Source organism: Anabrus simplex, chromosome 1 (assembly GCF_040414725.1).
Source record: "Anabrus simplex isolate iqAnaSimp1 chromosome 1, ASM4041472v1, whole genome shotgun sequence".
NCBI lineage: Eukaryota > Metazoa > Arthropoda > Insecta > Orthoptera > Tettigoniidae > Anabrus > Anabrus simplex.
Window position 1 is genome coordinate 932379378 of NC_090265.1, and position 13649 is coordinate 932393026.

The window sequence follows — 13649 nt, forward strand, 5'->3', positions numbered from 1 at the left end:
ATTTTCCTTTCGTCCAGGCAGTTTTCGGATTCTTTTCGGTAGAAGGCACAGATACTGATGGTGCGGCTTGACAGGAATTTCCATTTTTCTTCATCAACCACTCTTTTTCAATATCTTTGATTATAGAGGATGTGAACTTAAGACGAGACATCTTGTTACTGGTAGTGTTTTCCCTGAAATGAAATGGCGTATGGCTTTTAGTGCCGGGAGTGTCCGAGGACATGTTCCGCTCGCCAGGTGCAGGTCTTTTGATTAGACTCCCGTAGGCGACCTGCGCGTCGTAATGAGGATGAAATGATGATGAAGACAACACATACGCCCAGCCCCCGTGCCAGCGAAATTAACCAATGATGGTTAAAATTCCCGACACTGCCGGGAATCGAACCCGGGACCCCTGTGACCAAAGGCTAGCACGCTAACAATTTAGCCATGGAGCCGGACAGTGTTTTCCCTATATAACAAATATGCATTCAGGACTATCCATGCAAATATACAAAAAGTAACTTTTTTTTTCCAGTGTTTGAGTGTTCGTCTTTCATCATATCTGATATGTCCACACCCCCATAAAATCATTGTAGTTATGGAGAATGAGTGGTTTAACTTTTTCGTTTTCTTGTCGGTGTCTTGTGATCATTTTTGTTTTATTTGCAGCAACGGCATCAATTGACAACAATAAAACTGGTTTTGTTTCAGATTGCTTTTCCCTGAACCCACTAATCAAAACCTCGTTGCTTCTGTAGTATTTGGCCTCTCCAACTCCGCATTTTTCCCACTAAAGCACTTGGAATGTCTTTCCTGTTCTTACAAAGTGTGCTTGTTATGTAGGTCGACTTTTCGAAAAGATAACGCGCCACTGGTATATTTGTAAAGTATATAGATAGTATCCTTACATCATATAGTTGCCCAAAGTTAGTGATTTTGTCACGACAACATGTCGAAGGCCGTATTTCTTTATATCATCCTTGTCTTCCCTTCTTTTCACTCGTCATTAACAGTAAAAACCTAAACAGTAATGGATTACTGAATCGCACAGCATCCAAAACTTGATTCCCTATTTATGGTGTTTTTTATTAGGCAAATACTGAGTTAGTGCTGAGTGACTTTTGCTGCCAATCAAAGATTGATCTACACTAAGTTGTTGGTGTGGAGTGTAATGGTATCGGAAAACACGATTGGCATGTTCAACAGAGAGATCGAACCTGGCACATGGGGTGTAGTCAGGGTGACCAGGTGGTGAAAGATTATCATTGTTCACAAGATGAAAGAATCTAAAGATTACATGGAATCTGTTTCTTGAGAACATATTTCCAAACCATGGAATATAACAGGAGTTTTTGACCCAATAAGGAAATACACTCGGCCTTCTAGTTGTACCTATTTCCAACAAAACAGCAATGAAAGCCTTCATTTCAGTCAATGTAACGAGGCGCCACTGTGCTCTGGCATGTGGTGACAAGACATGACTTCTCAAAAACTAATTAGCATATCTGTTTGTCTCTGTAGTTATGGGGTTCCATAATTGAGGCGTGAAAAACAAATAAAAATACGCTCTACGCTGAGGCCAGGAGTCTCATAATAACCAGGTGAGGGCTGGTATTTTGCAACTTGACCTACCTGAATTTCACGGAAAACAGAAAATTGTTGCTGTTGGATGTTGTTACAGCCGTCGTCAATATCTGTACTGTTACTCAGATGGTCATTACCACTTTCACTACCACTATCACTGTTTACAGAAAAATCACCAATATCATTCCCAATAACACTTTCAAATTCCTCTTCCTCACTTGTTAGAGGAATGAATTCCTCATTCGAGTCTTCATCCTCTTCTTCACTTATTAAGGTTTACAGCCAGTTCATCATCGTCAACAAAATAATTTCTTCCGCTAGTCGCCATTTTACTCACGCGTCATGGAGATCATACGTTGTAGATGAACATGGACTTCAGAAATTCACTGTATGATAACGAATGAATTTACAAACTATCTAGCGGCATAGTTAAAAAGACCATTCTGCATTGACTGGACATATAAGATGTTGCCATCTGACGGCCCAAGCTGTATTAACCCCTATAGAAAAGCGTGCTATCCAAACAAGGATATATCGTGGTTGTCACTTTACGCGTATATACGAAACAATGCTGTATCATCGCCTGGCTCTCTACGAGTTATGCATCACCATCCGACAGATGAATCACCAATAACAGCGTCATATGCCTTCACTCCATATAAATACTGTAGGGAGGTTTGGAATTAAAACCCAAGCTTGGCACGCATTCTAAAGATTAGAAATTTGATACTGTCACCTCTCCTATCCTCTTACCCTTGGCAGCCAACATGCTATTGCTAAAAAAAATTTTGCCCACCGGAACTTGAACCAGGTAACCACGGTGTCAAACCATATCGACTTGACACCTTAATGAACAAGGCCACCAGGCAGATTCGTAACAGTATGTTTTACATTAAAAATATATTTTTAAATGCTAATTAAGTACATCAAAATAGTAGAAGCTCAGGGAAAACGCACATCAGCCTTAAAAAAAAAGAGAATATATACTATTCTAAATTGAAAACTTACTAAACTAAATGGTATTAGATTTTTTAATGAAAGATTTGCAGTATTTGAATACTGGACCCCATTAGCTTTAAACATACTCCTACCGTCTTACTAATAAACTTTTATAAAAGGTTTATACACCCTTTAATTGAAATTTGTTACTAATAAACCGTGTATAAGCATCCTGTGTATACATCTGTTATAGTTATTCATTGAATTGCTTATACAGATCAGGACCCTTGTATAAGCATTGTATAGGAGCGAGTAGCGGAAAAAGAAACGAGTGAGCAGTATATTTTCATGGTATTTACTGTCTGTAGTAATATAATCGTGGTGAAATATTCGACTTATCCATTAAACATTGAACACACATTGAAAGAATGATAACGATGATCTTCACGATATTTTAAACATAGAAGACATACCGGTACACCAGTTAGAGGTTATGGAGGCTAGACATGACAACAAATAACTATAAAAGAAATTATGGTTGGGCGTATTTCTGTGATAATGTGTTAGTGCTTAATAGACTTTTGAAATTGCAAGTTTATTATACATTATCTGCCTCTACAAATCTTTCTCATATTTGAGGATAAAAAGGGACATAGTCCTTGACTTAAAAAATTGTATAACTTGAAAACTGTACGTAATATGATTTCCATACTTTGCAGTTGAATACGCAGATATATGCTGTATAAATGCCTAATAGAAACTTTTTTGATCAAACCTTTCTTTTAGCTACAAAATAGTTTTACCTTTCTCCTGAAAATATCCCTTTGACAGTCGCATGGCAGCCTTGCGCACCACTTGTATTATAACATCGACCATATAAAGTTCATATCAACCTGGCTGCATAAATGCCTATTAACTGAGGGTATCGGCTTGACAGCTTGGTTTTACATCATTTTATATTATTCTTAATTTCATCCTACTTGAATTTTACAAGGGAGTATTGGATCACCAAGGACACAGTGCCGTCACATCGCAAAAGTGCTCAGTGCACAACATTTTATTCATATAGACATCATCCTACTGTGTTTATATTGAAAAGAAAATATGGAATTTAATTCCATGCCACTATACATCAATTTTTTAGTATGTTATATTGTACTAGTCATAGTTTTAGCTTTCTTAAAGGGGGGCCCCATTTTCATTACCGGTAGGTCTTACTGTAATACACGAATTTTAACAAACTTAGTTGAAGAAGGGAATGTGTATAGGTATTCTCGAAACATGTACTAAATATACCGGTAATGTAAATGTGAAATGTAAATATTAAAAAATTTTAACACATAGTATTGACTATTACTGTGATTAAGTCAATACGGACCCAATACTGGCCATTATGGTCAAGATTATGAATAATCACTTTGTGTTGCCACAGCCTTTTCGATATGCCGCGCTACTGCGCGACTTTCCGGAAAGTTTTGCTCATGACTGCAGAAGCGATCATAAAGGCGGTGAACGTGCGAAATACGTCTGTGAACTGCAGGAAGAGATTCCTACGACTTGGAACGAGTGTATACATGCTGATACAGTAATACAATGCGTTTACCACGTTTATTAGTAAGAAAAATTTAAAACGCTTATACAGGGTTTATTCACTGTATAACTATACAAGTGTATAAACAACTGTATAAGGACTTTTTATTAGTAAGACGGCTAATGTTGAAGTTTCCACTAGAAGGATATGTCAAAACACAGTATCTGAAAATGTATTTCTGCTATCAATTTTACATGCTTTGGTGAAGTTAACACATTGGAACAAAGCATCTGGATGTTGTTTCATTACAAAAAGTGATGTTCTGGAAGTAACAGTCACCAAAAGTGAATTCCAGTGATTCCAGTTAAGTTGATGGATGGATTTCTGAGAGGTTCACAGAAGTACAATTATAAATGACTGCTTGAGATTTAATATAAAAATTTAATAAAAATTTCAGGAAGTTAACATTAAACCAGAAACTTCTAAAATCTTGAAAACAGAAGCTGAACCAGAAAGTTTCCGAGTACAAGCATTATTTTTATGCAGTGCAGGGTATAAATAATTGTGATCTGACAGTAAGTATTGATCAATTGAACACTGAAGATAAGTGAAATTTCAAAGATGAACAATAAAGCATTGACTTGTGTTCACAAGGGAACTGTGAGGATTCAATGTGATCATTTTTATATTTCTGTAAAAAGTATGCCTGCGCAAACAGCTCCGAAAAAAGTTGTCAGAATTTAAAGGATCATGAAATGATTGTAAAACTAAGCACCGATGACCCAATAGCTTACGAGATGAAGTGTCAAAAGATAGTCTCTTGGCTTGTGGAGCTTGCTGGATTTCATCTTCACACCTGCCATCTGTCCAAAGCTGCAACGTAGAGCAAAACCATCTACATAAGAATGGAATAACTGACGATGTAATAGTGGCAACTATGCTACTGAAGGCAATGGTGAACAGGGTCACACTCCATTCTTGTGCACTGACGGATATAGAAATTTAAGCATACTAGTGTCAGACTGAAATATCGTTTAGTACAAAGATACATTACATAAGAGTAGCACTAATGGATGGATTGAAGATAATTATTTCCACTTACCAAGATTCTGGATATTGTAACTGTTGGACAGATTTCCAAAATGTGGCAAATATTAGCCAATCTTAAGAAGTAGTATGTAGTACATTTACCATGAGACTGTCAACAGGAGGAATGCAGTCCTTGCACACCATTGCCATTACAGGCAGAGGTATGAACTCCAACAGCTTCTAAGTACTATGTATCTATCATGACAAGCAGGTTATTCAAGAGGCAAAGGAAAGGAGTATACATTACAAGTACATTACAAGTGTACATTACAAGTATCACGTATTGCAAGGAATCATCCACCCTGTGGTGATTTTTGGTTCAGCACATACTAATTTGAAATTGTTTGAATTATAAACTGTGACTGAATGTGCTGTAGTGCTGTTAGTTACATCAGTAATGTATAAAACTGCTGTTGATAAAAAGAGCATGAGTGAAGACAATACACAGGTGACAAAATAGTATAAATGTAAAAAATAAGGAATGTTGTGAAAAGCCACACAGAAATATCTTATATGTCCCAACCTAATTAAGCAGAGCTGCAAAACACTTCAATATTTTCCATGTCCTAATTTTTTATTTTAATTCTTACATTGTAATTACCTGTCAGCATTGCAAAATCTTTGTCTTGACCCTGAATCATTTAGATGCCCAGAAAATTTGCCAATCCCATCCTAGTATATTCCTTTATACGGAGAATGCACAGAGATGATACTAACCTTAACCTCTTATAACTAGATGAATAGTTTCTTAGCGCCAACCAGCCAGTGGATATTTACTCAGAGCAACAGGCATTTGTGCTACTGTGCACGGTAGCTTGTGGCAGATGTAACTAACCGACAGAGGATGTAATAAGAATTAGTTATTTAAATTACTTTTAAATAATTAATTTTAATATAATTTTTAAAATGAGAAGTGGCAATGTGATTTCATTATAATATGAATAATATTTACTATTATCATCACTGTTTAAAATAAAAACGTCAAAGAGTTATCTGAAATATGTACAAACATCAAGCTCGTATGATAACAGACGGATATGACAGAGAAGGAAATATCTATAAACAAGTGGGGCAGTTTATCTAGTTCAGCTCAAAGATCTTTATCCATCTTGGTAAACCATTCCAGATTCTCCACTGCATCACTATAACTACTGTATCTTCTAATAACCAGTTCACTATTTCATTTTCAGTGATAGAATTCAGTCTCTTTCCAATCCATGTTGATGGTTCTCTGAATAGTTTCTCAGCATCCACTCATATAAAATAGGATGCATGTAAGCACAGACAAGACTATATATACAAGAAACAGCCAACTTCACTAATAATGAAATAATGCAGACACGCACAAAGCTGCAGGATCACCTGGCAAGTTTGCATCATACAGAACATGTGGCTGGCATATTGGTGCATACTATTCACTTGACATGAGTCAGAGAATCTATGAAAAGTAGAGCAATATTCAAACTAAATATAAACAGGAAAGAGTTTCAAAAACATACCCACTGATGGCAGAAGTTAGTAAAAACACCAGACGCCTATCAATAACTAACACAACTTACAAATGCATTTTGAATTTCAAAAACGCCTGAAGGCATCAAACTCAATACGTGTGCAAGTACTGCTGATTAGGCATCAAGTCCAGTAAAGAGGTTAATTCTTGCAGTTCATAAAACTACACGTTTCATTTGTTCATTCACAAGTCTGACAGATATTTTGCATTCTATAGCCTTCATGGCCAACAGTTTCAATCCACTGTCTGTCCTACCACTTCTAACACCTTTTGGAATATTTTCACAATATGGGTTCTAAAGTGTGTGAATGATTAGCAATTGCTGAAAGATATGTATGGAGGTGTAGCCTATTTTGTGTTCAAGTGGATAGGAGTACCCACTCCTGTAGTCCTGTAACTATCAATGTTTAAAGCTGATGACAGTGGAGGCTATTTGTTTTATGGGGCAAAAGAATGGGGATACCAGCCTCTTTAAGCATGTCAAGGTCAAGCATGTTAAGGTCAAATAAGTATCAAATTAAACTTTTATTACTAAATCTGGAAGGACAAAGCCAAACAGGTAGCAAACTGAAATTTTCATTACTAAATTTGGATTTTAAAAAATACTGAAAGAAGAAAATACATCATACGGAATTTAGGTTTCTCAAGTAACTATAGTGACGTGAGAATTTAAATATCTTTTACAAGCCCAATCTCATTCATACAGTGAATACAGTAATCACATTATTGGCCAATATGAGATAGAGCATTTCCAGTAACTGTTTGTCTAACGTCACTGGTATACACAAAGTCAAAAGGCGGGTCACAGTAAAATCAGCTTCCGAGATACATAATGAGGAGGGAGGAAGGAAGAAGGTTCTTCTCTCCATATGAGACACAAATGTACGGACACGACCTATCCTTGACATGAAGACAGCAACGATGTCAACTTCACCATAGTTGTCCTTTTAATTGTCCTCAGCTTGTTAGCAGTTCGGTTAGCTAACCACTAAAATTCCAAGACTGTCAGGATTGCCTGGCATACCAGAGAGCAAATATCCCTAACAGGCAGAGGTGCCAACCTTTGAAATGGGTTACCATTAATCCCATTTTAACTCGCGCACGCACACACCCCTGTCAAAACGTTTACGAGTCAATCCAAAGCACCCCGTCTGCCCTTTCCTACAGCAATCTATTCTAAACTATATCATATTACACAATAAAATTTGCTCATTACCTGTTAGTTCTGTGATAAAGAATTATTTGTAGCTTGTTTTGATTCCAGCAGCTGCTTTTTAGTGTAGGTTTTCTTGAAACATACTTCCCCCAGAGATGACATTTTCGTCTTCAGAACCGTAAGCAATTCCAGTGTAGATGTACTTAATGTAGGCCTGAATTCTGTCTGATTTTTCCTAACAACACTGAAAAGTCATTCTGTGGGAGAGTTACTGTGAGTACACTTAATACTGCAAATACAACAATACTTGAGGTTTTATACTTAATTTGTCCACTTTCATTTTTAAGCTCTGCAATGTTGCCCCAATTCACATCAGGTCCATGTATAAAATATTCAGGGAAATTATGATACTGGTAAACTGCAAATTCCTCTTCAAGTTTGTCATGTTCACTTTCCTTGACCAAATTGGGAATCTTCAAACAAAATATTCAAGAGATTAATAGGAAACCTTCAATCTGAGAGAGATGTCTAAAACTTTGGCATGATGAAGAAATTCATCATCAAGGGAAAATTTCCTGATAATGTAACTGTTTTTTTTTTTTGCTAGGGGCTTTACGTCGCACCGACACAGATAGGTCTTATGGCGACGACAATGTAACTGTAAGCTGCCATATAAAACTCTCTCTTACAGAATTATAAAACATCTCTTCATCACAGTCATTATCTTTCAAGTATGCCCTAGCTTTTGCTCCAATTACCAAGTCCTCACTGGCTTTCTGGTATTTCCTCCTCACACTCAAAAGGGAGGTAGATTCTGACTGAACAGAACATGGCTGAACAAATCTGACCAATAGGTCAGTTAAAAGACCAGTAAGTTTTCTCCTAAGAAGATGTATGGCTGGAGCATTTTGTTGCAGAAATATATTCACTGAGTTAAAAGCAGGAAGTGTACTCTGAAGAAAGTAACAAAATAGTTATGTGTGTGGGTCTTGTATGAAAAGAACTCTATTAATAGACTGAAGAAGCGAGAGCCAACGGGTACTGACATATTTCAAAATTTTGTGACCCTCTGTGCCACAAACAGCCTGATATACGTGTTTTGCCTTTTAGAACTCTTATCATCATCATCATCATCATCATCATCATCTTCCTTTGAAGTATTGGGCCATGTGTCCCGTTACGGTCTTGCATTTTTATTTTTTCCTTTTTGTGCGCAGATGTGTACGAGATGACATGAACAACCCAGAGCATAAACTGAAGAATGCCTGTTCTTCACAAACTTGATAACACCTTTATTTGCCCCATCACTGTGTATGCATTGTCAGATGAAAAAGAAATGCAATTTTCCCATGGAATGGCTAAGAAGACAATTCCTTCACCTATATTGCCAGTACTCTCTAACAATGAAAATAGAATAGTTGATATTTGGCCTCTCTGAGCATTAAAGAAAGAGACAACTATAGGATAAAGTTGAACTGCATTTGAATCCGTACTACCATCAACAGCCAAAGAAAAAGGCGTTATTTGCAAAAGTTCTTATTTCCTTTTTTGCCTCAGATGCCATGTACTGAACAAAAGCACAGGTTTTGGTTCTTGCACAACTATATTTCTGAGATATTTTAGAGTCGGGAAACACTGATCTAAATAAATTTCCAGTGTGGTCTGAAAACTGATAACCGAACATTATGCTCCAAAAGAAATTATGTGAACAGCAATCCGACATTTGTCACCGCAGTTTCATTACTTTTTATGAAGAACGATGAAACAAACTGGTTTTGTAATTTTGATTCACTATATGAGTGATGTGTCTTTGGTTCTATGTGTCTTCTGCAATCATCTCGTCCACCGTGAGCCACACAGAAATCACACGAACACAAACTGCAGAACACGTGGTTTTCACTAACACGTGAAGCAAGTACGCATGGCCATTCCTTTGTGTAACCGTCTCGATATTTCAGTAACACTGCTTTCTTCTTAGAAGAAGATGCATTTGACAAATGCTCCACTTCACTTTACAAAACCACTTCTTTTCGAACCAACGACTAGGATAATTAGAATTGAAACGCGCTAAATATAAGACTCGTTCTACACAAATAACAGAGAGAGAGACGAATGTGCGCACTGGAGAACAGCAAAGCAAGAAGTAGCTAGGCGTAGAGCCTACTTCACGGCCGACTTAATGCATCATTCCAGCTACGAGAGCAGCATATATCTATGTAGCTGGCCGTGATTTCACAATGCTCGCAGAAAACAAAAGGAAGTGACGACCAAATAACTGCCAAATATGATTAGCTGCCAACTTACAAACACTGAAACGAGGAGGGTTGACCAGTAATGCTCTAAGGGATTGAACATTTTTTACTTCTTTCCTTTTTCTCCGTAGAAATTTTTTATCGTGACAATGTTGCTTTTCCGTAATAATTTCCCCTTAGACCGTAATGCCGTAATCGCGAAGTGAAATCCATAATCATTACGGACAATCCGTAGTAGTTGGCACCTCTGCTTATATTCATAGACGTGATAGTGATACCATTTTGACTTATTTTCATACTGTACTTTGTTATCAAAACTGTATCCATTCCATTCAACATCTCTTCCAAATCATCTGCTGATTCAGATGATCACATACATATAAACTTTTTTAAACCAGAAAGACAATATATTTTTACTTGTAAGTGCAATCTCTCTCACTTATGATTTCCACACTGAATCATCAGAACACAGAGAACTTAAGCTGAAAGGTACTGGTGAAGTACATTGTTCAGTTTGTTTTAACATACATACTGTGTTGTAGTGACAGTGTCTTATGTTAAAACACGATGGCAGCTCCATGGAATACTGAAAGGAGGAGGGGATGATGACTATGAGTCACGTTTTAGGAAAGATGATCTTAAATGTGGCTTCTTTCCCTTTATCTTGTAAAACATCACCAACACTTCAGGGACTTCTTATGTACTAGGTTGTATTATTCTGGCAAGTAAGGTAATAAAGATTAAATTCATAATCTGATGAAACTTAAAAGGATGGTGCAGTCCTATGATGAACTGATAATTGGTGATGGTGTCATATCTGGCTGATAATTGCTAAATGAAGAAGGCCATCTCATTTCCCAACATTAAGTAGACATGATGATGAACAGAGAATGCATAAAAACACAATTTATAAACAACAAATTATAACATAGGTGCTGAAGTATAATAATAATAAAAAAAGACATGATGACTCTGCAGATTTCACAGAACATACAAAAGAGGATGTTACTGTACATTAATAAATGTATGATAATAATATTAAACATCTCCTGTATCTCACAGTACAAATAAAAACTTTACTGTATGGGTTTCTGGATAGTTTCACATAATATTTAATGTAGATGAGAAAAGGCCCCTTCAAAGAGAGTAAACAGTTCAGGAAAAACTCTGTTTATGTCATGAAATAATGAAAAATGGAGTAAATCATTTCAAATTCCAATAATGTAAGTTCAAATGTATTTTTCCTTCTTTTAAAAGCTTGGAACATACATATCACATGCACAGGCTGATAATCATTCTTGTGAACAAGTAATGGAAAGGAGCAAAGAAGTCACAAATCAAGTGACCGTTTGAGTCCTGTGTATAGAATTATTAAGAATGGCAACTTTTCCTCTGACAAAATTTGGTTCAATAAATACAAAGCTAAACAGTTTTACTCTTAAAAGACAAAACAGAAAACCAAACAAGCACAAATATAAAAAGTTAAGGTAAAAACACAAGGCATTAAAACCAAGGAGGTAACATTTGGTACATTTTATTGGTTTTGATAAGCAAAACATGCCAAATACTTACGACAGATTGAATTTAAAATTAAACTGCCAGGTTGTGTACGCTCCCCCGGGGGTCTTCCCATTCTCGTCAAGGAAGGTGAGGCCCAACTGGATTATTCTAAGAAGATCCACGTTACAACGAAGAAGTTGGTACTGGTAATCCGCCGTGCTACGGAACTCCCCAATCGGTCGTGCAACTACACCAGGAAACTCTGTATCCTACATATAAGGAAAATGGCACATCAAATTCATATCTTCCAATGATTGACTGATAATTGAATTCTAGGGTACATAAGAAACATATTTAGAAAAATGTACACAAGAACATTATGGCCTTTAAAAGATTGGAATGAAGAGAATCATTGTTTGTTATGTGGAGAAGCAATGGAAGAAGCACCTCTGTTGAGAGTATGTTGGGAGACACTTACTTATGGTTAAATAGCCGGGTAGCTAATTCAAAGCAAAAATACAGGGTCTTTATTTATGCTCGACAAGGACTTTCTCGCTCGACCTTAGCCACCGATGGCAGGCCGCTACCGGCCGCTGGTGCGCGTGATTTCCAGCACTTCCTACAGTTGATGAGAGCTGAGCTCCGAGATAGTAGAGTGTTCAATGAAGCTACTGCGTACTGTATGTCATATTGTATGGTGTTTTATTGTGATTGTGTATAGTGCTGTAATGTATGTGAAATATTCGTTACGCGAACGTGTATATCTGCACAATACTTGCATGCATTAAGTGCAGAAAATCGTGCACTAGGACAAGACAAAAGTTTCGAGCAAAATTTCCAGGGAGACCCATTCCTATCAATCGGACAATAAAACAACTGGCCAAGAGATTCAAACATACAGGTTCAGTAAACAATAAAAATAGACGTAAAGGTCGTTATCTCCTTACTGAAGCGTGTTTGGTACGAGGATCATAAGTAAAAATCTGTGGCCCCCTTGTGGCCCAGATTTAACAGCATGTGATTTTTATTTGTGGGGAATGTTAAAAAATGTAGTTTATGGGAACAACCCAACCCTCACACACTAAACTTAAAGACAATATAAGAGTTGCAATTGAATCCATCAGTGCTGAAGAACTTCGTAGAGTAACCGAAAACTTCATTACGAGATGCCGATTATGTTTGGCAGCGCATGTGGAACATTTTCAGCATAAACTGTAAAAATGGTGAGTAAAATGCATGATAATGATTTTGAGCATAAACTGTAAACATGGTGAGAAAAATGGAATGATAATGATTTTGAGCACTGTATTCTTCCGTTCATACGCATGCGCAGTAGCCGGCAACTGAACCGTCGCTTGCGGTCAAGGTCGAGCGAGAAAGTCCTTGCCAAGCATAAATAAAGACCCTGTAGAAACAGAAAACTGTGAAATTATTAAACAAGGAGCGGACTGCAGCAGGAAGGACAGTAATTTTTTGCATTTAAAAAATGTGAAAAAGAAACTAAGAGAAAATAAATAAAAACTCATTTAACTAATGAAGTATAGGATAGATGTCTGTCCTAGAATACATCACACTATTTAACATCTAGGGGAAAAAAGGTGAAAATTTGGAAAAAAGGTATAAAACTTATTAGCATTAAATTCTGTATAATGTTTAAAATACTAATAGACTAAATAATTGTAATAAGAAAAATCAAATGCATATGAATGAGTATGAGCTCGGAAGAGTGTATAGTGAGGTTAAGAATTACTGGTTCTTGTTACTCTTAATACCTACAGCATAAATCAGGTCATCAGCCCAGAGGCTGGTTGGATCCTCAAATAGCACCACCAAATGCTATGCAGTTATAGGGAAAAACCAATGGCAGAGCCCAAATGAGGCGTACTAGGCAAGATGAGAAGTGAGGTAGTTTGCCACTGCTTTCCTCATTGGGCCAGAATGTGCCACTGCAGCACAACTGACCCTATGAGCAACACCTTTCATAACACTCAGACACTATTTGTGCTCCCAGTGTCATTACTCAGCACCACCCATACCCCAGCAGCTTCCATATTGTCACAGCCATGGATGAGACTGGGACGTCAGTGGAAGCTACACTTTGTAATG

General features: G+C 37.0%; 1 protein-coding gene across 3 annotated transcripts in view; it reads right to left on the minus strand.

The window, feature by feature from the left end:
* Positions 1 to 13649, minus strand: part of Pop2 (CCR4-NOT transcription complex subunit Pop2) — a 223969-nt gene that overhangs the window by 106307 nt on the left and 104013 nt on the right. For all 3 annotated transcript variants that reach the window (XM_067136670.2, XM_067136669.2, XM_067136671.2), the window contains exon 5: positions 11616 to 11812. In XM_067136670.2, the coding sequence (XP_066992771.1) occupies positions 11616 to 11812 (197 nt within the window). The remainder of the gene's footprint in view (positions 1 to 11615; positions 11813 to 13649) is intronic.